The following is a 25,721-nucleotide window of genomic DNA, read 5'->3' as shown; positions in this document are numbered from 1 at the left end:
GTTTATTGTTGAAGTTGATGCCTCAGACTCTGGAGTGGGTGCTGTCCTGTCCCAGCATTGTCCAAAGGATAAGAAAATTCACCCATGTGCTTACTTCTCTCGGCGATTAACACCAGCAGAAGCCAACTATGACATTGGCAACAGAGAACTTCTGGCGTTTTTTTTGGCCCTGCAAGAATGGTGCCACTGGCTGGAAGGAGCTAAGTACCCCTTTATCGTGTGGACAGACCACAAAAATCTTTCTTATCTTCATTCGGCTAAAAGGTTGAACTCCCGTCAGGCTCGATGGGTGCTGTTCCTCGGAAGATTTAATTTAGTTCTAACTTATCGTCCTGGATCCCAGAATGTTAAGCCTGATGCCCTGTCCCGCCAGTCCACTTTTGAGGAGGCTGAAACCCAACCTGCTCCTATCCTACCTCCATCTTGCATCACTGACAAGCCATCAGTCAAGCCGTCAACTTCAAGTTTCCTCCTTGGAGCCGTTAGCTGGGAGATTGAGAAGGTAGTCTGGGAGGCCCAACAAACCCAACCTGACCCAGGTACTGGTCCGTCTAATTGTTTGTTTGTCCCCGACTCTGTGTGCTCCCAAGTCCTCCAGTGGGGGCATGCCTCCAAATTAACTTGTCATCCTGGTTTTAATCGCACTTTAGCTTTCCTCAGACAAAGATTCTGGTGGCCCTCTGTGTCTCGTGACACCAGAGCCTTTGTTTCTGCTTATCCTGTGTGTGCTCGCAGCAAGTCCAGTCACCTACCCCCTGCTGGTCTTCTCCATCCTCTGCCTATCCCCAGCCGGCTTTGGTCAAATATAGCAGTGGACTTTGTTACGGGTCTCCCCACATCTGAAGGTAACACCACCATACTAACCATTGTGGATCGTTTTTCTAAAGCCGTGCATTTTGTTCCTCTCCCCAAATTACCTTCATCCTCTGGAACTGCTAAACTCTTGGTACTGCATGTGTTTCGCCTTCACAGTATTCCCACTGACATTGTGTTTGACAGAGGCCCCCAGTTCTCCTCTCAGGTTTGGAAGGCCTTTTGTCTGTCTCTGGGGACTTCTGTCAGCCTTTCCTCTGGTTATCACCCACAATTTAATGGACAAACTGAGAGGGCTAACCAGGACCTGGAGTCTGCACTGCGCTGTGTCACGGCCCGTAACCCCACCACCTGGGAGTTCTTTTTTGCCTTGGGTCGAGTACGCCCACAATTCCTTGGTGTCATCTGAAACAGGTATGTCACCCTTTATGGTGTCTCTGGGCTTTCAACCACCTTTATTCCCTGCTCAGGAGACAGAAGTCGCAGTCCCTTCTGTCCAGGCCCATCTGCGACGCTGCCGTAATGTTTGGAAGGCAGCTAAAGCAGCACTCAAACGCACAAGTGTTCATAACCAGGAGAGCGCCAATTGCCACCACGTACCATATCCCACCTACCAACCAGGGCAAAAGGTTTGGCTTTCCTCTCGAGACTTGCCTCTTCAAGTAGAGTCTCGTAAATTGGCTCCCAAGTTTGTTGGACCATTCACCATCGAAAAAATAATCAATCCATCAGTTGTGTGCCTCAGGTTGCCTAAATCTATGAACATTCATCCCTCATTTCATGTGTCCCTATTAAAGCCTTTGGTCTCTAGTCCTCTCCCTGTTTGAGTCATTTTTTGTGGTCCACCCCAGTGGTGCCTAACAAATTTTGCTTTATTAGTCTGTCTACATCTACAAAGCCCCAAATTCTCTGTTCCACCTTGTGATGTCATGTACTTTTTTTTTCAGTAGAGAATGGTAATTCTAGGGCTGAAATTATCCAAATAATTCTAGTGAAGCTGTATGGGCTTAAAAAAAAAGTGGAATACTTCCTCTTCCACATGACAAACAGAGTGTTTTGTTTTTGAGAGAGAAAGTCGGCCTAAATATGCAGCATTTGTGTAATAAATGTGTGAATGAAACAAAACACAACTCCAGGTATGTTTTGAGGAGGAAATAACAGAAAATACAGCCACAAGCTGCAATGATTGGCCCTCATGTGCGCCAACACCGCTCCCCGCAAGCGCCGATGCCCATATCTGAAGCACTCAGAACTACCAAACAAACGCTCAATGGCAGAGTAATGACCAGTCAAGGCTGGAGACTGAAAGGTACTGGAAAGGCATATGGGAGAGGGAGGCATCACTTTGATGCACAGTGGCTGGTGGATCTGAGAGAAGACCACAGCAACCTCCCTGAACAGAATCCAGTCACCATCACAGTGGCAGACATTCAGGAAAGAGTCTCAAGCATGACAAATAGGACAGCACTAGGCCCTGACATGATCCACACATATTGACTAAAGAAGCTCACTGCTCTCCACGAGTGCCTGGCAGCACAAATCAACTACCTGCTAAGGGATGAAACTCACCCTGAATGGTTAACCCAAGGACGTATGATCCTGATTCTGAAGGATCCCTCAAAATGTACAGGTCCATCCAACTATCGGCCAATAACCTGTGAACTGCCTGAATTGAGTACAAGAAAGTCTATGACACACTACCACACACATGGATCACTGAGTGCTTGGAGCTGTACAACATCAACAGGACTCTAAGGGCCTTCATCAAGCTGTACACTAAGAGCGAGCGAAACATCCACTCACTGATCCACACCACCAGGATCTCCAGCACAGACACTGCAATGTCATTTGGACTTGAGAAATGTAGTAGGATGATGACGACGAGAGGGAAGGTAGTACACACAGAGGGGGTCTCACTCCCAGACGGAACAATAGCAGATGTTGAGGACAGTTACGAGTACCTTGGTATCCCACAAGCAAATGGCAAGAGGCAACAAGGAAAGCAGCTACCTGTAAAGAGTGAGGCAAGTCCTAAGAAGCCAGCTCAAAGGCAAGAACAAGGCCCAGGCAATACACTGCAAACATATACCCTGCAGGAATCATAACCTGGTCAAAGGAGGAGATACAGACCACAGATGTTAATACACGAAAGCTCCTGACCATGCATGGACCGGTCCATCCCAAATCCAGCACCCTGAGACTGTACGCGAGCTGGAAGGAAGGAGGCTGAGGACTAGTGAGTGTGGGAACCATTGTCCAGGATAAAACATCCAACCTTCATGAGTACATCAAGGATACAGCCCCGACAGATGAGGTGCTCAGAGAATGTCTCAGACAGTAGGATCCAGAGGAAGAGGTGCTGGAGGGACCATCATAGCAGGACAAGCCCCTACACGGGGCGTACCACCGGAACATTACTGAAGTGGCTGATATCAAGAAATCCTACCAATGGCTTGAGAGGGCTGGTCTGAAGGACAGCACAGAGGCATTGCTCAGGAGCAGGCCCTGGGCACTCGAGCAATAGAGGCCCAGATCTACCACACCAGACAAGACCCACAGTGAAGACTGTGCAAAGAGGCTCCTGAGACAGTCCAGCACATAACTGCAGGTGTAAGGTGCTGGCATAACCAAGTGGTGGGCATAGTGTACGCTGGAGACCCCAAGGTCAAGGTGGGAAACACCTCCAAACGTTGTGGAGAACGACCGAGCCAAGATCCTGTGGGACATCCAAATACAGACAGAGAGAACAGTGATGGCGAACCAACCAGACATAGTGGCGCTGAATAACTAACAGAGTCGTGGTGGTGGACATCGCAATACCAAGTGATGACAATATCAGGAAGAAGGAACATGAGAACCTAGAGAAATACTGAGGGCTCAAAGAAGAGCTGGAGAAGGTCTGGAAAGGGAAAGCATCAGTGGTGCCCATGATGCCACTGAGCACTCGGGGCTGTAAGCCCCAAACTGGAGGAGTGGCTACAGCAGATCTCAGGAAAAACAACAGACATCTCTGTTCAGGAAAGTGCAGTACTAGGAACAGCAAAGATACTGTGCAGAACTCTCAAGCTCCCAGGCCTCTGGTAGAGGACCCGAGCTGGATGAGGGTGAGAGACCAACCACCGTTGAAGGTGAGAAAAAACATTTTTTATTTACATATATGAAAACATTTGACAGAAAAACAGGTGGTGTCTTACTGCGGGCCAGAATGAGGTTGTTCTGCTTGAGTTCGCTGCGTTGCTTGGCTAGCTCCTCACAGCAGTACAGGAAGGCATTCTCACAAGCAGCACCATCGGTGATGTAGAGTTTCCGCGTTGCACAGTCGTACGAAAGGTGGGTGGGCTTCATGCCATCCAAACAGCAGTCACGCTCCAGAGGGTCCTTGTATACACTAGCTGTGATGTGATAACAAATTACAATGGTATGGTGCAATTTAAAACAATGAATAATAATAATAAAATATTAAATATATTACACAAAATTGGCTCCTGTGAGCTTTAAGCCATGTTATAATGCTGTTACCTCCTCAAAAACACACCTGGAGTTGTGTTTTGTTCCATTTACACATGTAATCCTTTATTGTTAGTCTGCCTACATCTCCAAAGCTCAAAATGTTCCACCTTGTGATGCCGTGTAGTGGTAGTTTTCAAGTTAACAGCTACCTTTTACACTTGATTCAGTAGAGACTGATTTGAAAATTATCCAAATGATTCTAGTGAAGGAGCTCTTCCTGTATTACCATATGACAGCACAAGTCGGCATGTATTCTGTTTGAGAGAAGAATTCAGCCTAAATATGTAGGAGTTGTGTGTTAAACATGTATGAATGAAACAAAACACAACAGGCCTGGTTTTGATGAGGAAACATTATACCATCAATCAAAAACATTATATAAGCCATTTAACTATGATCAGCTAAGATCATGCATAAGTGCTTTTTAAAGAACTTTGACTGAATATAAATATAACATATACAGAAGTGGACTAAGGGAGTGTGACGTCACCCACAGTATTTAGCTCCTGTTAAATAATGCTCACTGTGACTAGTGATTATAGCTGGTTTCACTTCGTGGAAACAACAGCTGTGCTAGTCACAGTTTGTCCATAACAAACACCATGTTCGAGCACAAGGGTGTCCATAAGTGCACGTGGCACCAGGACACCTAGGCCGGAGGTCGATGATCGACTTTGTTGTCGTGTCATCTGATCTCCGGCCACGTGTCTTGGACACTCGGTGAAGAGAGGGGCTGAGCTGTCAACTGATCACCACCTGGTCGTGAGTTGGGTTCGCTGGCGGAGGAGGAAGCCGGAAAGACCTGGCAGACCCAAAGCGTGTAGTGAGGGTCTGTTGGGAACGTCTGGCGGAGCCCTCTGTCAGAGGGACCTTCAACTCGCACCTCCGGGAGGACTTCTCCCGGATTCCGGGGGAGGCTGGAGATATGGAGTCCGAGTGGGCTTCATTCTCGGCCTCTATTGTCAATGCAGCTGCTCGGAGCTGTGGGCGTAAGGTCTGTGGTGCCTGTCGCGGCGGCAACCCCAGAACCCGGTGGTGGACACCGGAAGTAAGGGATGCTGTCAAGCTGAAGAAGGAGTCCTATCGGGCCTTGCTGGCTCGGGGGACTCCTGAGGCAGCTGACAGGTACCGGCGGGCCCCAAGCGTGCTGCAGCCCGTGTGGTCGCGGAGGCAAAAACTCGGAGCTGGGAGGAGTTCGGGGAGGCCATGGAGAAGGACTATCGGACGGCCTCAAAGAGATTCTGGCAAACCGTCCGGCGCCTCAGGAGGGGAAAGCAGTTCTTCACCAACACTGTTTACAGTGCGGGGGGAGAGCTGTTGACCTCGACTGGGGACGTTGTCCGGCGGTGGAAGGAATACTTTGAGGATCTCCTCAATCCCACCGTCACGTCCTCCGAGGAGGAGGCCGAGGCTGGGGACTCAGAGGCGGACTCATCCATCACCCTGGCCGAAGTCACTGAGGTGGTTGGCAAGCTCCTTGGTGGCAAGGCTCCGGGTTGGATGAGATCCGTCCTGAGTACCTGAAGTCTCTGGATGTTGTGGGGCTGTCTTGGCTGACACGCCTCTTCAACATCGCGTGGCGGTCGGGGACAGTACCTCTGGACTGGCAAACCGGGGTGGTGGTCCCTCTGTATAAGAAGGGGGACCGGAGGGTGTGTTCCAACTATAGGGGGATCACACTTCTCAGCCTTCCCGGTAAGGTCTATGCCAGGGTACTGGAGAGGAGAATCCGGCCGATAGTCGAACCTCGGATTCAGGAGGAGCAGTGTGGTTTTCGTCCTGGCCGTGGAACACTGGACCAGCTCTACACACTCTCCATAGGTGCTCGAGGGTTCATGGGAGTTTGCCCAACCAGTCCACATGTGTTTTTGTGGATCTGGAGAAGGCATTCGACCGTGTCCCTCGTGGCGTCCTGTGGGGGGTGCTCTGGGAGTATGGGGTCCGGGGCCCTTTGCTAAGGGCTGTCCGGTCCCTGTATGACCGGAGCAGGAGCTGTGTTCGCATTGCCGGCAGTAAGTCAGACCTGTTCCCGGTGCATGTTGGACTCCGCCAGGGCTGCCCTTTGTCACCGGTTCTGTTCATTGTATTTATGGACAGAATTTCTAGGCGCAGTCAGGGGCCGGAGGGGGTCCGGTTTGGGGACCACAGGATTTCATCTCTGCTGTTTGCGGACGATGTTGTCCTGTTGGCTTCATCGAACCAGGACCTGCAATGTGCACTGGGGCGGTTTGCAGCCGAGTGTGAAGCGGCTGGGATGAAGATCAGCTCTTCCAAGTCCGAGGCCATGGTTCTCGACCGGAAAAAGGTGGCTTGCCCTCTCCGGGTGGGTGGGGAGTCTTTGCCTCAAGTGGAGGAGTTCAAGTATCTCGGGGTCTTGTTCACGAGTGAGGGAAGGACGGAACGTGAGATTGACAGGCGGATCGGTGCAGCTTCGGCAGTGATGCGGTCGCTGTATCGGACCGTTGTTGAAAGGGAGCTGAGTCGAAAGGCGAAGCTCTCGATTTACCGGTCAGTCTTCGTTCCTACTCTCACCTATGGTCATGAGCTCTGGGTAGTGACCGAAAGGACGAGATCGCGGATACAAGCGCTCGAAATGAGTTTCCTCCGCAGGGTGGCTGGGCGCTCCCTTAGAGATAGGGTGAGGAGCTCAGTCACACGGGAGGAGCTCGGAGTAGAGCCGCTGCTCCTCCACGTCGAGAGGAGCCAGTTGAGGTGGCTCGGGCATCTGTTCCGGATGCCTCCTGGGCGCCTCCCTCGGGAGGTGTTCCGGGCATGTCCCGCCGGGGAGGAGGCCCCGGGAAGACCCAGGACACGCTGGAGGGACTATGTCTCTCGCTGGCCTGGGAACGCCTCGGGTCCCCGGAGGAGCTGGAGGACGTGTCTGGGTGAAGGAAGTCTGGGAGTCCTGCTTGGGCTGCTCCCCCCGCGACCCGGCCCCGGATAAGCGGACGAAAATGGATGGATGGATGGATGGATGGAAACAACAGCGGCGTTGGAATTCGTTCACTCGACGGTAGGCGAGTACTTTTTTTTATTTAACCAATCACTGCTATTTGGTTGTGCCATATGTAATGCGCCGCTAACGGGGCTAACTGGTATATTAAGCTTTTCCCAAATCCTGTAGGAAGAAGGGCAATAACATCTTTCCCCTTGATAAAATTCACCAAACATTCTCTTTGTTTCGGCTTTAAATCTTCGATCTTGGGAATCGTTGCCTGGCTCTTCACTGATCGGCTGGTGACCAATCTCGCACTTCAGGGGTTTTTGCAAACCACCTAGTGTATTCCGATTCCTGACCTAGTCGCTGGAGAGAAATGAAATTGAGCCGAGACACTGGCTAGGTCCTAGCAACGCTGTCGGTCAAACCTGTTGGTTTGGTCCTGATTTGTGTGTTACTAATCTTCATATCTTGATTTACTAATTAAATAGTGAAATAAAAACATCAGGATGTAGAGTGGGTTAATATAAACATTTTAAGATCAAAATGATCAGTCTCTGCAGCAGTAGACAAAGGATTTCTCAACAAAGTGAATTGAAGTCAAGGAAGCTGAAAGCGCATTTCCTATTTGGAATGTGGCAGCTAGTTAACTATGTCCATTTATATACACAGTCTATGGTGTGGACATATCAACAATGCAAAACAACATAGAATAATTTACAATTACTTCTTACCCATAGTGGTCATGACATCAACCAAAGTGCTCGATCGCTTTTTCCTCGCAGGAGCAGAGCATTTCACCTCTAACAAAATACAGCTTGAGTCAATTATTTAGGAGAATGATTTGGCATGATTAAATGGTTTTTTACCTTGTCTGGCGTCAGTCCCAGATGCTGTGCTTGTTTGAAACATTAGCCCTGCATCAAAAAACACGCCCATGCTGTTTCTTCCTCCACCTGGAGTGCAGCCGGTGTCTGCCTTCTCCACAATCTCCCACACCTGAACAAAGAAGAAAGGTATCGGAACCAAAACTGTGAACAAGATACCAGTGAGTACGTCTTCACTAGAATTGTTTCGATGATTTCAGCCTCATCTCTACTGAATAAAAGGTCAACGGTAGCTATTAACTTGAAAGCTATTGATTTGTGACATCACAAGATGGAACAGAGCATTTTGAGTTATGGACAGCATAATAACACAGCATTACTCAGACTTGTGAATGAATCAAAACATCACTGCAGGTAGGAGGTAACAGCATTATAACATGGCTAAAAGCTTAGATGAGTCAGTTTTCCGTAATATAGGACCTTTAACAAGTGTTATAGAAGATTTTGTAGATACCCTAGAGTTAATTCATTTGAGTGACTTGTTTCTTTTTGTTTATTTGCATTGTATCCTGCTTTGTGACTGATTTCTGTTTGTTTATTGTATTTTTCTGGGCAATACTTTGGCCAGAAATTTTTTCAAAGTTCTTTGTAAATAAAGTTGGTATGGTGGCTTAGAAGACTTTAAAATAGGGCCGGGCACATTAACGCTTTATTTTTAAATTATTTTAACGCAGTTTTTAATATATATATATTTTTTATTGTAAACATCTGTTGCTCACTGGCTTTTATTTTGCAAAAAGTCCACTGCGAGCGAGCCAAGAATTGCTTACTGCTGCAGTGCTCATAGAAAATGGAGAGAAAGAAAGCGGGATAAACAAACATGGAGAAGGTTAAGGAACTTTTACATGGTCATTTTCATGTTAAAGTTCTTCCAGACGGCACAGTCGACACAGCCAAAGTTATTTGTAACACTACAACACTGAACTGTCTTATCACTGGAATTTCACGAGTCTGAAATACCACCTAAATGCAACACCCTCTGTTGATGCAAATCATTCAATGAAACAAGTGGAACAAGGCTACGGCCGACCACGTAAGATGCAAAATGTCAGAGCTCCGCGAGAAGCCTGTGCCAGCGATCGCATTCTTAAAAAAAAAAAGTTGTAGGAATTGACAAACTGCACTCAAAGTGTTTTCTGGTTGTGTGTTCTGTTTTCTGGTTACTGTTTTTGACTGAGAATCTTTCTGTCATACAGGAAAACATTCATGCTCTGGCAGTGGCAAATACATTTCAGTGTTGTATTTGGTTTGATTATATTTTTTCAGTGGAGATTTACACTGAATACTTTATTTTACAGCAGCTGATCACATGCACTTTACTTTTCAATTCAGTTCAGTATGTTAAATTCTAGGAATTGACAAACTGCACTGAAATTGGTTCTTTTTTTGAGTAAGATTCCAAAAATAAGTATAAACATATGTATAAAAAATGCTGTTTGCACAACAGATGTGTGGCACTTTCGTTTACATTTCCAATAAAAGTGCATTATACTCTACTTTTTAATTCATTGTTTTTGCATATAAAGGCCCTGTCACGCCTTGATGATTTAGCCAGCGTATGCCGACGTACCAGATTTTCCCTAAAATGCAGAACATCTAAGTTTTTTTTCAGTTTTGGGTGTATACATATCGTATTCATAACAAGTTGGACATATACATAGCATATTAGTAAATGGTAAATGGTCACATTTTTCTATAGCGCTTTTCCACCTTCAAGGCACTTGAAGCGCTTTACAAACAAGGAACCACTCACTCATTCACACACACATTTACACACCAGTGTACGCAGACACTGTGGGCAAGGTGGGTTAAGTGTCTTGCCCAAGGATACAACAGCAGCATTCATCTGTGGGAGCTGGAATCACACCAGCCAACCTGTGGGTCAGTGGATCTGAACGCTCAACCTGTGATGTTTATGTCGAGAGCTGGATTTGAAAGGCCAACCTTCAGATCAGTGGGCGAATGCTCTACCAACTGAGCTACTGCCGCCCCAACTTAACTTAGTAACTTATATAGAATGTTTTGATAACTTATAGATAACTTATACCTTACTTATTGGCGTGTTGCCAGCGTCCACAATTTATGCCTAACGACAGTCTAACCTATGCATAGCGCACGGCAGCGTATCACCAACGATCATGTGTCGTCGCCTATTAAAAGACTGCCACTCGACAATTTAAATCATATCATATGATATATCATCATATCAATCTCTCTCTGTACATGGTGCTGAATGCAATAGATCGATTGATAGGTCGGTAGGTCGCCTATAGAGCAGCGGGATCTGGCTGCAGATCACAGGCTCTAAAGTTGTGAACGTGATGGCGTCAGCTGTTTCCTGTCTGCAGTAAAACCACTCACCACTGCACTTCTAGTTTAGAAACAAGACAAAACTGTGTATTATTATTTGTGAAATGAGGTACAATACTTCAAATACATGGTTTTTAAAGCATACAGACTGGAGATAAAGTACACAGGAAGTAGAGTCACTATCGCTAATCTGCAGCTTCACTGTGCTGAACATAAACAAACACACGTGCAACTCTCGCCTTTTTACTTTCAAAGAACGACTCAAATGGATTAATAGCGCGGTTTTGTCGACTGGGTGTCATTATTTGCAGAGGACAAATTCTATGGTTAATACAGGGTGAGTAATAAAGTCTTCTTATTGAGCTGGCACAATGAATTGATTGGTTATTTATTTAGGCTGTATGGTGTTCTCCGCAGATCTCCTACATGATGCTCTTTTTTAAAATGTAAATGACTGTTTCCCACGGCTCTCAGTGAGGACATTTTCCCACTGTCTGATATCCTCTATGGCTGAAGTATTCTCTGATCAAGTGTTTTGCATCAGCTCATGATATATGGGAGCACAAAGTCTGGAGGAGTACTGACGGTTTCTTCTCCATTTTTATACCGATTCTCCTAAACACTGCCACGTGTGTCAACGATCGCATAACTTACCTAAAACTTATGGCCCGCGTATGCAGGACGTATAAACATATGCTGACATACGTCGAGAAATTTTCAGCATGCTCGAAATTTTTCGACGACCTTGCCGTATGTCGTCGTATGCCAGCGTACTTCAGTGTGCTCATAACTAATACAATACATACCTAGAACTTATCCCACTTACATCAGCATATTTGCCCAATTTTTCATACGTCGGCATACGCTGGCTAAATCGTCAAGGTGTGACAGCGGCATAACATGCAATTAATCGCATAAGTTTGAGTGCGATTAATGTGATTAATATTTTTTATTTTTACCCAGCCCTATTTTAAATTAAAACTTGCCTTTTTCTGTGTGAGGATGTGTTTGTTGTTCAGGACGTAAACACCTTTGTCCACAGCCACCATTGCCACGGTGGCGCCCGGGTCTCCAGTGACCGTCATCTCAAATGTCCTCCGTGGCTCGTACGACGGGAACAGTCTCTTTGGTTCTAGCTTCAGCTGAAAAACAAAACCATAATTCATTTAAAAACTTTATTTCATTGTTTGTTTCTAATGCAGGGCTTACTCCGTGCAATTTAGTAATATTTTAAGACATTAAAATTCTCAAACGCACACACTCACATGAAGCTTTCGACAAGTGTGTGTTGTCCCAAGCGATACCATCTTTTCTTGTGAGCACTATTTTTTCATATGGACACTGCACAAGATTAACCCATAGGGGAGCCTAAATTTGGCCCAATTTAAAAAGCTAAAGTTAAGATTTGTGCCAAAATCAGCCCAAAAATTGCACACTATAAGCCCATCTTAAGGTAGTCAATCAACCTATATGAGTGTGTTCTGGCACTACATAATATCTTATTTCCTGAACTATTAGCTGTGACCATCATTATGTGATTATGTAGTAGAGGCTTGCATGTATGTATGGTAAATAGAAGAGTACCTGTATAAAGTATACACTTATTAAATACATTTGATGCCACAGTTTCTATGAGCTTATTGATATGAAGGTAAAGGACGAAAACAATACAACTTACACATGTCCTACCTTAGTCCAGTTTCAAACTTGTTTAAGTCCTTAAACAAGTTAAGTTAACTTAAGTTTCATATTTCATAAGAAGGCACTGGACTTTCAGTTATTTGAATGCTAAAAACATAAGGTTGTAGTCTTTGGGTGTACCTTACCGTGCCCATACAAGAGTCATCGACATCTACCCAAACAGAGTCGGACACCACCTCAGTGGGAGTAGGATGGTAGTACGCAATGAGGCGAAATGATGGTAGCATTTTTTTGGTAACCGGGATATTTACAGCAAGAGTCACTTGACCAACTGAAAGTTGTCTCCCAAAGTCGACCAGCTGGCCCCTACTCAAGATCTACAAATAGGTGGATTTATATTTTCATATCTCCTTGTGAAAGAATTAATAAATGTTAAGTTTTAAAACGTCACTCACCAGATATGTAATTTCAAATTGTTGGGTTGCACCATTTAAGCTTAGATGGACATTAAGATCAGTTCCTAACCTAACATCTGTTGACAATACAGCTACAACAGAGAAGAAAAAAATATATTACACAAAAAACAAAACAAAACAAAATGCCAACCAAATAAAAAGCCCTCCATTCAAAAGTTGTGCCTCAACAAACTCATTTGTTGTTGAGTGAGCTACTGTGACTGGCAACCACAAACAGTTCAACCCTCTTGACTTCCCAGTCTGATAATGCCGTACCACAGTGGTATGTGGCATTGATCTTGAAAAACAGCTGAAACTCACTTATGTGAATGTAATTTCTGCTTGTTGTTTCATAACGTCTGGCCACCATTGATGCTGTTTTCTGTCTTTCAGCGGGCAAGCGGTTATCATTGGTCTTTGCCTAAAATTTGATAACAATTAATCTATTTGGAAATTAAATGGAAATTAAATGAAGTGAAAACCCCCTAATGATTCTAGCGTGTTCCCAATGTTTACGTACACTGATGGTCAGAACTGTATCAGTTGCCCTGGTGTTGACACTGAGGGTGGTCCTGCCATTGGAACGAGTGGTGCCGTGGACAGTACCGGGCTCCACCACGACTGGGACGCCCTCTGCTGGACTCTTATCAGGGTTAGTAACAGTAACCTGATATTTACAAGTAACATCTTAAAGTTAAAGATGTGCTTAGAAGTATAAACATTGAGATTTATACTGTACAAAGTTGTTACCGTGACAGGAAATGACATCCCGGCCTTGAAATATTTAGGTGTTTTATCAAAGTTGATGAAGTACGGTGTTCTAACAATTTGCATGTTTCTTAACTCTCCTTCAACCATTTCACTTCCTGCATGAAAGAAAGGCACGGTAAATATAAGAGGGAATTAGGCACATAATAACATAACATTTTTGCACATTTTGACTTTTGGGCTCACCGCTTTCTGTGTACACCATGGCTGTCACAAATAAAGATCCTCCAACCAGATCGTCGATGTTTGGGAAAATATTGAGGATGTGCTGCTTTTCCAGGGTGGCCTCTCCCTTACCCTCAGAAATCTAAAGGGTCAGACACCTCTTGTATATGGGCCCAGTCAAGCAGAAGTATACAGCAAGGCCAAAAATTCAAGTTAATGCAGCTGATATAAAAATATATATTCAACAGATATGTACTCTAGTTTATGAAACTGTTTACCTTTTTTCTGTACCATTTTTGGTTCTAAATTTACATACGTTTTAAACAGACCATGTATGAAACATGGAAGAAAAATTATTTCCCAAATTTCAAAGACCTGCAAATCATGTAAATAAATGGATGTATTTCATCATATCTTGTGTTATTCCATCTTTGAACTGTTGATGAAGATACATGATTTAAAAAATAAAAATAAAAACATTTAAAATGATAAAAATTTGCTTGGAAGGACTGACATATTTTATAGAAATAGTTTCCTTTCATTTTGAAGTAATATTAAAGTATTCGGAAGAAAAAAGTGACAAATTATGTAAAATCATGCACCTTCTACTTGTTTGCACAATTTTCCCTCCGTTACTTTTCCCTCCATGACCTTTCTTAATAAAAAATCTCATTACTCAAAAAGTAAGAGGTTTTTCAACCTAATCTTGTACCATATGGTAGAAAACTATATGAAGCAAATATTCAAACCAGTTTGTTAAGGATATGTAAGTGAGAACCAAGAGTTATCACTGTTTGGATTTATTGACCAAAAAGTGCTGCATATTTCATTCCCTCCGTTACCGACATGAGTTTTTAAATTTTTTGTCAACAACTTGAAAGAATATCACAGGTTTAACTTTACCCTGTTGGAGTGTTAACTCTTTCCTACATTCTGATACTTTACTTATTTCAATAGTCCCTCTAGTTTCTGAATAAGAGACATTTGAATGTAAAAAATCTGCCCGTTTCCCTCCGTTACTGCTTGACCGGACCCATGTGTTTACTCAGCTATTTCATATGCAAATGCTATCAGAGTCCTGCACCCAGTCTGTACCTGCAAATAGTTGCTGAAATGGGCGGGTTTTAACGTTCTGGAATTTTGCGGGCAGGTAGTGATTACACACGGGCGGGTCAGGACTAAACCAGGTCTAAATCAAGACTAAATCAGGTCTAAACCAGGACTAATCTTGGACTTGAGACAGAAGGAGAACAGGAACAGGGCGCAGAGCTCTGTGCCGGTCCTTTCACCTGCGGTCACCCGACGGTCTACACGGGCACAACACCGGGCCCATCGTGATAGTCAGTCCTGGTTCAGTTCTGGTTTAGTCCTGTTTTAGTCCTTCTGGCTCAGGGCCTGTTTACACGAAAACGCTTGCAGGTAAAAATGACAAAATATTTTATTAGAAGTGCCTTTTGTTTAGACGGTGACTATGTTTTTGGGGCTTAAAAACGCAAAAGCCTGAAACCACCCTCCCTTGAACCACCCTGGAAAAGTTGAATACGCTCCACTGTAGCGTTTCCGTCTACACTGCCCAAGACACAAAACTCTGGTCAGATCTGCTCAGGTCGTGTACGCGTTTACGTCACATACATACAGTACACAGAAACCTGGCATGCATACCAAATCGAATTCCACACACTTTTTAGACGCAAGTGAAGAGTGATTCTTCCTGGAGATCTATGTAGTAGTATGTTTTGGTTTGATGGGGGAAACCGGAGCGCCCGGAAGAAACCCATCCAGACACGGGGAGAAACATGCAAATTCCACACAGAATGGCCCAGGCGACCCAGGGATCGAACCCGGAACCTTCTTGCAGTGAGGCATGAGTGCTGGCCACTCAGCCACCGTGCCGTTAACTTTGATAATAATCACGGGTTAGCGGGCGGGTGTGCTGCTGTACTGCGCAGGTGGGGGCGGGTGTGGGTCTCCAAAAGTGGACCCTTCTAGGACTCCGAATGCTATATCCATTACAAGCACTGAGTTTGGGCTGGTTTTTAAGGTTCATGTAGCATATTTGTGGAGTACAAAATGTAACTGGCAGCATCTAAAAATGTTACACCCACCGGTATTCTTTGCAGTGAGGAAGGGAAGACTTTTCTATTTCCATCTTTCATGACTCCAAACACAACATAGGCCATGCCGTCGACTTCTTTTCCAAACAAATAACTAAAACCATAAAGAGGTCCATGATTCACAAATAACTAACAGCATTTGAAGACCAAACGATTCGCCATTATATGTTAACAAAATTATTTGACTACTGACGTGGCTTTAACGTTGATTCTGAAAGACTCAGTGTCATAATAGTAGAAAGGACTCTCAGATGTCAGCTTCACTTCATAACTGGGCAGCACTGAAAATACAATAATAAAAATTAAACATATCTCTGTGCTTAGTCTAAAATACCCAATGTCTTTTTGAGCTCATGTGAAAATTACCATATTTTTTTACTTCAAACTCTGCAGAGTAAGTTTCCTGGGGGTTGCTTTGCAAGCGGGCCACAATTTTCCATTGGCCAACACTACCCATGGACACAGAATAAATTACAAAAACTATTAAATATGTAGCCAAAGAAATCCAATTAATGTAACCCCATTATAATGACTGACCTGATTAGTTCACCAAGATTGTATGACCCAGTGTGCATCCCAGAAGTTAGTGAGACAGGATCCAGTGGGATGACAACGTCCTCAGGTGTCTGAAGAAAACAACAACAACTTTCACAGTCAGAATAGGTGAGTACTGAAAGGAACACTTTGGAACTGGGAGGGGGGCATTCAACAACAACATACAACAGCAATACATGCATCCCGAATTTCGGACTTCCGGTCATAGCACAATGCATACTGGGAAGGATCCTCTGAAAAAGTGAGCATCAAACCTCCATGTTTGATTTCCCAGTGGGATGCGTTTGTTGTCAAAGTAAATATTTTCAAGTCTTGAATCATATCGCTTTTGTTTCTGGTTCTGTTATTGTCATGTTTTAATTATGGAATTCAGACATCATAATTGTGTGGTTGTTGGATGTCCTAACAGCCGAAAACAGACTTCAGAAGTTTGCAAACTCAACTCCATAATTGCAAAAGGGAATCAGATGGGTGTAACTGCAAACCTCCATTCAAACTGTTTCCCTTCCCAACGGAATTGAAAAATAGTGAAAGACAAAGGCGATGGGCAGTATTAATAGACAGGAAGGACAAAAAAGGTAACCTTTGGATGCCTAAAGAGGTGCTCACACCAAACACGAATGGCGCGAACAAGGCGAACGATTTACATGTCAATGTAAAGGCGCGTTGACATGCAAATAAAGTTCTGCGGTGCAAATGATGTGAATTTAGTGGTGCGATTTGCACATTTTGAGCGGCGCAAATAGGCGAAATGAGCAGCACGAATTTGCGACACATTAATTCCCAAAAGGGAGGGGCTCTACACTAGGTCCCACTCTCCTTTATTTATATGACCCCGGTCTCAGTCCGGGTCCAGGTCTGGTCCTGGACTTCGTCCTGGTCTGCGATGCCGGACTTTTGCGCCGCATACGGACTGAACCAGAACTAAACCAGGACTGAAGCAGAACTAATCCAGTACTAAACCAGGTCTAAACCAGGACTGAACCAGGTTTAAGCCAGGACTGAACCGGCCTGGTCCCAGTCTCAGTCCTGGTCTGGTCCTGGTCTGATCTGGTCCCGGTTTGCTCAGCTCCGAGCTCGCAAAGGTTTGGAGTCGAAGCTTGGAGCTCGCTCTGGTCCCACTCTGGTCCCGGTCTCAGCCCCCGTCTCAGTCCCGGTCTGGTCAGCCCGCCACCAAATTCCCAAACTCAAGCGACCAGGATGCTCGGATGAAGCGAATGACTCAAAAAAGTCAAGCAGTAAAGTAGGGGTGTTTCACATGATTTATTCTCGCCATTTGTGTTTGGTGTGAGCACGTCTTAAGAAATCATCCCAAGTTTGCGTGAACATTTTATATGTGGAGCGCCAACAAAGCAAAATTCCGATCCCTCGCTTAACCTTGGTTACGAACGTAAAAAGTCAAAGTTGAAGAGAAAGGCACCAGCTGTTCGCCAATAAACACCTTCCACTGCAAAACGACCAGGACACGATGTTGCTGTAAAGTCAGTTGAACAAGAAAGTGCGTGCTTGGGGGTGATGGCAAATGTTGAACCTGAAGATGTGCCACCAGAGATTGCAGAGAGTAGCCACAAGAAAAGAAAGCTTTTTGCAAAACACGATCATGTTTATTGCTATGGCTGGACTGAAATAGAACACCCTGAGTTTTGGATTTTGTTTTGGGAAGGGAACCAGTTTGAACAGAGGTTTGCAGTCACACAGGTCTGATTCCCTTTTGCAGTTATAGAATTTACAAACTTCCGAAGCCTTGTCATGGACGGTTTGTGCAAGCTACATAGGTTTAATGCCATGTTGTGGAATATGCCAAAGCTAGACAATAACTACAGTACAATAACATCTTCATGCACACAAGCAGGTGGTGGACCCTCCACCAAAAAAAAGTTACATACAGCACTTTTAAGTAAGAATACAAAAGTACATACCACAATCTCCACAGCAACAGAGACACGCTGACCTGTTGCCTCATCTTGCGTTATTGGTTTCATGCCCGGTGTCAGAGCAAAAATCCTGAAATTAACTTTGAGAAAATAATATATTTTTATAATATGGAGTTTGAAAATTATACTGTGTAATAGTTTTCAAACAATTTAAAGAATTGTCACAGTTACCAGTACTTTCAGGGGTGTACAGGGTCTTGTCTGTTTGAATGAACAAGTATCCCGATTGAAACGAGATTAAGACCACCTTCTCCAAAGTGTATCCTGGGAACGCTGCTTGTAGGTACACGAATTGTTTGACTGTAGGATCCTTGTTAAAATTGTTTGGGGGGATCTGACAGTGGGGAATTAAACAATTAAAAGTATTTGAAATACGATTTATAAAAAGTCAGGATATTATGCATGAAAATGAATTATTCTTTACCACAAGTTCTGCAAGAGCTTGGTATTTGTTGGCCGCATCAAGTTGCACAGTTGTGGACTTGAATTGTGTGTTTTTTGTTGGAAAGTTCCAGACAGAGATTGTCACAGTCATGGGTGCATGTCCAGCACAGTCCTGACACTCTACAAATATGTTTTCTACTGTTCCCACACGCAGCAGGTTTGGGGCAGACATTACCATTCTGTAAAAAATTATCCAAATACGTTTTTAATTCTGCCATGGGCCATACTGAGAAACAACCAAAGACCTCCAGAACCTGTAAAGAGAAATCTGAAGAACACCTAGGGACAGGTCTGAAGAACATTCCTCTTGCTGCATGATGGACAAATTTGAAGAACATTCAATGTCCTCTAGAGTCTATAAAAACTGAGTCTGAGGAACCTCCAAGGTACTATAAACCTAAAGAGAAATTTGAAGATTTTCCAGGATTCTCTAGCTGCACAGTGGACATGTCAAGGTGTTCTACTTGCTCCTAGGGCAAATTTTAGGAACTTTTAAAGCCCTCTAGAGAAAAATATGAAGAACATCCAAAGTTCTCTAGGTGCAATAAGTCTAAAGAACCTCCAAACACCTCTAGAACCTAAAGATATATGAAGAACATCCAAGGTTCTCTAGCTGGATGATGGGTAAGTCTGAGGAACATCTAAAGACCTCTAGAAGCAGGGGTCCTTTAGCTACAGTCAAGATTCTCTACTTGCTATTGGTCAGGTCCAGCTACTGCAGTTTAAGGGTGCTTTTACACTGACAGCAGTTGGTGCGCACCAAACATTCCTTTCAAACCAGAAGCTCTAAGTTTGGTTCATTTTTGTTGGTGTGAAAGCTTCAGTCGCACCCAGATCTAAATTGATCTAAATAAAATCACAAAATCAAGCAGACCGAGACCACCTCTTTTTTTTTTTTTTTTTTTTTTTTTTGAGGTCTTGGTCCCCTTGACCAAACTCTGGTATGCTCCCTCTGCTGAGAAAGCGAACCATAGATAGTAGGTCCAAACAAACTTTTCAAAATACATCAGGGGAGGGGGATATAAATTATTTCATCGCATGCACCAGGAGGGCGAGTCCCGGCTGTGGCCCCCCATGCCCCAGTTAAGGGATGTCAGGGGCCGTGTTTGGGTCCGGACGCCTGTCCCACGGCTGGCAGTCTGTAGGTTTGCAAGTCCGAGCTCCCCGGGCCAGGGAGGCTCTTAAGCAGAAGGCCGGCCTCCGCCTGGGGGGATAGGGACCAGCCCGTGCAATCCACACCCCGTGGAGGGGCTTCGTGGAAAAGCCACTGGGCAAGACAGTGCATCTCCACCTCGCTTCCGAGAGGTCTGGTGTCTTTTTGACAATTTTCATAAAAATAATACGTGATAATGCCAAAGTACTACAAATGGCACATTTCATAATTACATCTTTGGGAAATATTTGGACATTAATGGGTTAAGTTGTAATTACTTAGTTTTCTTTAAATATAAGCAGGCACAATCATTTAGAAACAATTCTATCTTATATCTATATCAATCCACCTCAGCTGACCCTTCATTTTGATCTTAAGTTGATGCAATAAATATTTACTAATACACAAATCACCACTAATTCCTTTAGTCAATGTCTGTGAATGTGTTTATTTATGTATTTTTTGCTAAAGATTTGATTTAAATCAATATATATATAATGCATACTTACAGTTGGGCAGCATCAGTGACAGCGGTGAAACAGACCAGGCCCAGAGAGGCCAAAAGCCACAGCACAGTCCTCCTCATATTCAGCTCAGACCTGCTCCAGTGCAGAACTCACTCAGGATGGGCTTTTTTTATCCCCTGTCCCAAAGGTCCAAGTCCCCTAACACAAATACAAACAGTAGGCACCATTTCCCGACAGCAGTTGAGAAATGACTGTATAAAGTTGATAAACACAAACACAGAAAATCAATGTTCTTTATTTTTTGCACATCAATATGCAGATCATAGAACCCATTATGTGATGTTGTAATCAACATCACACAATCAACAATAGTGCACTAGATCAGTAACAGTGAGACAATCCCTAAAACACGACTGGAGGTCATTTCAAGTTTCTCCCTCTCTGTCTTTTTTTGGCTGGTTTTCCATTAGTGCTGCTTTGGCAAGAGTATGAGGACATTAACCCTACAGATGCTGCACAGATTGTCAAACTTCTCCAGGATGACACATCCAGAAGTGTCATTGCACGGAGATTTAATGTGTCTCCCAGCACAATCTCCAGAACAAAGATGAGATTTCAGGAGACAGGCAGTTCCTCTAGGAGAACTGGACAGGGCCTTAAAAGGTCCTCAACCCATCAGCAGAACCGATATCTGCTCCTTTGTGCAAAGAGGAATGGGCTGAAAACTGTTCGTGTTCTACAGAATGATTTACAGCAAGCCACTGGTGTGAATGTCTCTGCACAAACAACCAGAAACAGACTCCATGAGGGCAACTTGAGGGCATCACTTCCTGTAGTGGGCCCTGTGCTCACTGCCCAGCACCGTGGAGCTTGATTGGCATTTGCTGGATGACACCAGAATTGGTAAGTCTGCCACTGGTGCCCCTGGGCAGACCCTACGCTGGTGCAGTAGGTCCTGGGTTCCTCCTGATGCACGACAATGCCTCATGTAGCAAGAGTCTGGAGGCAGAACCTGGAGGATGAAGGACTGAATGGCCATCACAATGACCTGACTTAAACACCTCTGGGACATTATGTTTGGGTACATCCATCATCTCATTAGGAGGATGCCATGATGTTGTCAAACATGCATACAAGCATGAAGGGGCCACACAAGACACTGAGAATCATTTTGAGTTGCAGATGCTAGAATATGATAATGATGCCAGTCTTTTCCTATAGTGATAACTTTGCAATTTGCTATGAAATATTCAAAAGGTAAAATTGCAAATGACAAGGCAAGCACAAATGAACCTGATGGTGTATTATTGACTAAACCCTGGAACGCACTGTGCATTGCATATACATATATCCCCATCTTTAAGAATACCTAGTGCAGAGCCCACAGAAGCTCTGAAGTATTTGCTGACATCAGTTAGTACACCGTTATAGTGGCTTCGGGTGGTGAAGACACACAGCATATGCGAAATGGTTAAAAAAGGTATGTGTAACCAAAAAAGAAGGATAAGTCCATAGTCCTTGCTCCACCCCACCCATTTTTGCTTCTGCTGCTACTAAACTGCTCTTTTGTTGCAGTGTTAGAATCGAGAATTTGACAAAAATCTTTCACCTCAAATATTACAGCACCAAGCTGTGAGTTTTTCATTCATTCATGAGTGATGGTTGGGCTTGCCATACACAGGTGGATCTACAGCTCCCTTCTCATTCCTGTTTTATGATTGACAGAGAGCGGTGCCATACAGTGGAGTACCCATGCAGAAAAGATTTAGATTGGAAGGCAGAAGTCTGAACATAGAGCAGGATGTAAAATATTGTTGTAGTTTGGCATGATGTCAGATGCTGTGATTGGCTTACTCTTCTTTGACCGTTGACTTGACTGTATCGATTGGACTGAGCCAATACTCGCGCAACTCAACTGTACTATCAAACAGGCACATTGAACATTTAAATGATAAAAAGTAGAGGTGATCATTTGGGCAGTACATGGAGGGCTAAAGGAGAGCGTGGAGGGGGGAGAGGAATAAGGAGCAGTGATAGGTACAGGTTTCCACTTCTGCAGCCAGGTTTTTGTATTCAGAAGCACCGTCTGTAATCAGGGCAGTCCCGTGTGATGTGCACAAGTGTAGTAGCCACTGAAGGCAGCACACTTGGACTGTTTTTGACCACAAAACTGTAGATATACCTAGTTAGCGCTAAAGTTGATAAATATTGCTATCAAAACACCATATACCCACCTAAAAGAGTTGTAACAATATCCTCACGATACGATATCATCACGATATGAACCTCACGGTACAATATTTATTGCAATATTTTGTAGAGGGTACGAACAAAACTGTTATGCTACTTTTTCCTCTTAAAATGCCTTGACAAGACTTAATCTAAACAACTAAGACTTAAAAGTGCTTAGAACTGTTATTTCTCCATGTAATCTACACTGAAATGGAGCAAAGGATCATGGTCTATGTAGTTCCCTATGTCTTTTTTTTAGGTATTACTGCACCATAACTCTTAATTTAAGCAAAGAGACATGTAATTCGATATATTATTGATTGATATTATTGTGAGGACTTTTATGATAAGATACACCCCTACCACTTAGCGTTTAGTTCCACTTAAAATTGTGTTATTATCTGCATGTTATGTATCTCTGTTCCTGTTTTTCCCACAGTTCACAACTTAACTGAAATAAATCTATACAAAAAAGTGTTTGTTTAACCATATCTAGAAGTTTAGTCATATCTAGAAGGTCACAGGCGCGATTACCAGACAGGATGTCCGGCTTGCTTAGAATTTAGAAACACAGTAGAGCACTTCCTGTACTGCCACGTGACGTCATGTTTGAGAGAAGAACTCAGCCTAAATATGCAGGATTATGTGAATGAAACAAAACATAACTCCAGGTATGTTTTTGATGAGGAGACATCATTATAAAAAAAAAATAAATAAATAAATTGCGTAATATAAGCCCTTTTAAACTCGTTGGCAATGGTAACGATAATGAATAACAACCATTTTATTTTGTTTCTTACTGCTGCCTCCATAAAATTAATGTGATAAAACAAGGCGATTCTATTCTAAACACAACAGTCCTGGAAGGGTCTATAAGTCTCAAGTCTGATTTCTTGTGATACCTATATATGTACCCAGCAGTGTAATTAGCCACGGCTGATATTCCGTATGCATTGATCCTATAGGAAGATCCTGTCAGAGATTGGTGATGGATCATATTTCCAAAGGAAATGATCATTTATGCATTACTGTGTCAGGTTAAACTGTAATAGTCTGTGAGGAAACCACACACCTCTGCATTATTTATCAGCCGTGCTTTGGCTTTTCCATAGGGCCAAGGAACCAGAATGTTAAACAGGCTTGGTTTAGGTTTGAGTATGCAATGGTATATTTGCTATAGTAATATGCTTAACAGAGTCCAATTAAACAGAACTGCATAAACAAGTTAAATTAGAAACGATTGCAAGTCATGTCTGGCTAATAACCAACTTGGATGTTTGGGGGTTCGAATCCATGTTTCCCAATCCCCCTGTTCCCAGTCAAATGGGGAATACAGATACCAGGGAATAGGTACTGTACCTGGATATTCACTGTGCAGGCCTTTTCCGCTGTTTAAATCTGACATTATTTCTTGGCCAATACCAAAGAGCAATCTATGTAGCTATGTAGAAGCTACTGTTTTAGTCCTATTTAAAACGTGTCTCATCCCACTGTTATCACCTGTGAGCTGAGAAACAAATGGTTTGAAATCAAGGCAATGCCAAGACTGCTAATTCTTTAAATAGAAAACTATTATTATTATTATATTGTAGTTATTGATGTAACAATAACTGATATATCACGGTATCGTATTGTCAGAAGTCTCACAGCATTGGGGCCATGACAGTATATCGACTTGCAAGTCTGTTTGCTTGGATTCATTGTTGTGGTGCAGCAAAAGCTAAAAAAAACAAAAACCCAAAAAAACTGAGGGAACAACAATGGCCATGTTCTTTTGCTTCATTTCAGTGTAGACTACATGAAGAAATAAAGCTCTGTTATTAAGGCTTAAAAGCAAGCAAGTTTGTGTTTATATAGTACTTTTCACAGACATTTGTCACAAAGATGCTTTACAGAACATTATTCAGTCACTCCACACTCAGTGGTGGTAAGCTGCTGTTGTAGCCACAGCTGCCCTGGGCACTGTTGGGCAAGTTACTTTGAAACTGTAATGCGTTATTTATTACCTATTACTGTCATTTCAAAGTAATTCGTTACATTACAATATTACTGCATTTAAAATGTAAGGCATTACATTACTATTGCATTACTTTAAGTTACTCTCACCAAAATAACTTTTGCGCCGTATATGGACTGAACCAGGACTAAACCAGGTCTAAACCAGGACTAAACCAGAGCTGAACCAGGACTAAACCAGAAGTGAACTAGAACTAAACCAGAACTGAACTAGGACTAAAACAGGACTCACTGTAGGGAAGGGCTCGAAGGTGACCGCAGGAGAAAGGAGTGGGCTCTGCTCCGCACCTCAGCTGCAACACATTCTGTACCAACTTTTTGTGTGACATGTAGCAGGAGACAGTTGAGTTGCCCTTGGCCAGTCAGGACGCAGCGGGAGGAACGCAATACGCATTCATACAATGTAAAAAAAAAAACAGGGCATGCAAAATTGCACAAAAAATAAATAAAATCTGCGAGACAGCGAAAAGTGAACTGCGATAGAGGGAGGGACGAGTGTAAAAAGGGGTCTAAACCAGAACCGACCCAGGTCTAAACCAGGTCTAAACAGCGTGGAGTTCTTTGTCAGTCCTTTTGCCCGCGGTTACCTGAAGGTCTACGAGGGCGCATCTCCGGCGTTTCACCGCTGCTGATATCGAGGTGATTTTAGCGAATTTGTATGAAGAAAAACCCACCACTTCAATCCAGGTTAAAAAAAACATTGTAACGCGCGTTACTCACATTTGTACCGAGTAAAATATTACTATTTTTTCCCCTGTAATGCCTTACATTACTGCGTTACAGCAAAAAGTAATGCATTACTGTAATTCGTTACTTTTATAACGCGTTACTCCCAACACTGGCCCTGGGGCAGACTGACTGAAGCGCAGTTGCCAAACTGGGCCATCAGTCCCTCCAACCACCACCAGCACTCACTCACACACCACTTTCATATTAGGCAATGTGAGTCAAGTGACTTGCCTAAGGACACAATGACAGTTTTTGCATCTGGCGCCCCCATGTGGCACCTGGTGTTCCCAGTGTCTCCCATCCAAGTACTGACCAGGCCCGGTCCTGCTGAGTTTCTGAGATCAGGGATCAGGCTTTGACAAACCGATATGGCCACATAAATTGACAAGGCATTTTGGAAGGAAACTTTATTACATTCACAATATTGCCTTCACCAAATATTGCAATAAATATCGTACCGTGAGATGCACATTGTGAAAATATTGTATTGAGAGATTTGGATATTGTTACTATTTAATACAATTTTATTACATAACCTTTATTATAATGCATTTTATAATGTATATTACTGTATTTCTACTGTATTATTA

The 25,721-nt window shown here is 43.6% G+C and overlaps 1 protein-coding gene across 1 annotated transcript in view; it reads right to left on the bottom strand.

The window, feature by feature from the left end:
* LOC110154945 (complement C3-like) overlaps positions 1-20,318 on the bottom strand; it is a 32,726-nt gene extending 12,408 nt beyond the window's left edge. Inside the window, exons 1-18 of the mRNA XM_055152603.1 lie at positions 20,197-20,318; positions 18,515-18,713; positions 18,262-18,424; positions 18,076-18,170; positions 16,139-16,227; positions 15,968-16,050; positions 15,795-15,882; positions 15,593-15,695; positions 13,509-13,629; positions 13,305-13,420; positions 13,075-13,221; positions 12,876-12,975; positions 12,555-12,646; positions 12,285-12,476; positions 11,445-11,600; positions 8,131-8,260; positions 7,996-8,064; positions 4,008-4,205 (exon numbers count right to left, since the gene is read on the bottom strand). Coding sequence (XP_055008578.1) covers positions 4,008-4,205; positions 7,996-8,064; positions 8,131-8,260; positions 11,445-11,600; positions 12,285-12,476; positions 12,555-12,646; positions 12,876-12,975; positions 13,075-13,221; positions 13,305-13,420; positions 13,509-13,629; positions 15,593-15,695; positions 15,795-15,882; positions 15,968-16,050; positions 16,139-16,227; positions 18,076-18,170; positions 18,262-18,424; positions 18,515-18,713; positions 20,197-20,273 — 2,218 coding nt within the window. The 5' untranslated portion in view covers positions 20,274-20,318. The remainder of the gene's footprint in view (positions 1-4,007; positions 4,206-7,995; positions 8,065-8,130; positions 8,261-11,444; positions 11,601-12,284; positions 12,477-12,554; positions 12,647-12,875; positions 12,976-13,074; positions 13,222-13,304; positions 13,421-13,508; positions 13,630-15,592; positions 15,696-15,794; positions 15,883-15,967; positions 16,051-16,138; positions 16,228-18,075; positions 18,171-18,261; positions 18,425-18,514; positions 18,714-20,196) is intronic.
* Between the last annotated feature and the right edge of the window lie 5,403 nt (positions 20,319-25,721).

The sequence above is a fragment of the Boleophthalmus pectinirostris genome, unplaced genomic scaffold, assembly GCF_026225935.1.
Source record: "Boleophthalmus pectinirostris isolate CB_2022bp ecotype Guang Dong unplaced genomic scaffold, ASM2622593v1 HiC_scaffold_17, whole genome shotgun sequence".
NCBI lineage: Eukaryota > Metazoa > Chordata > Actinopteri > Gobiiformes > Gobiidae > Boleophthalmus > Boleophthalmus pectinirostris.
Note: the sequence above shows the minus strand (reverse complement) of the source record. Positions and strands in the feature narration are given on the sequence as shown.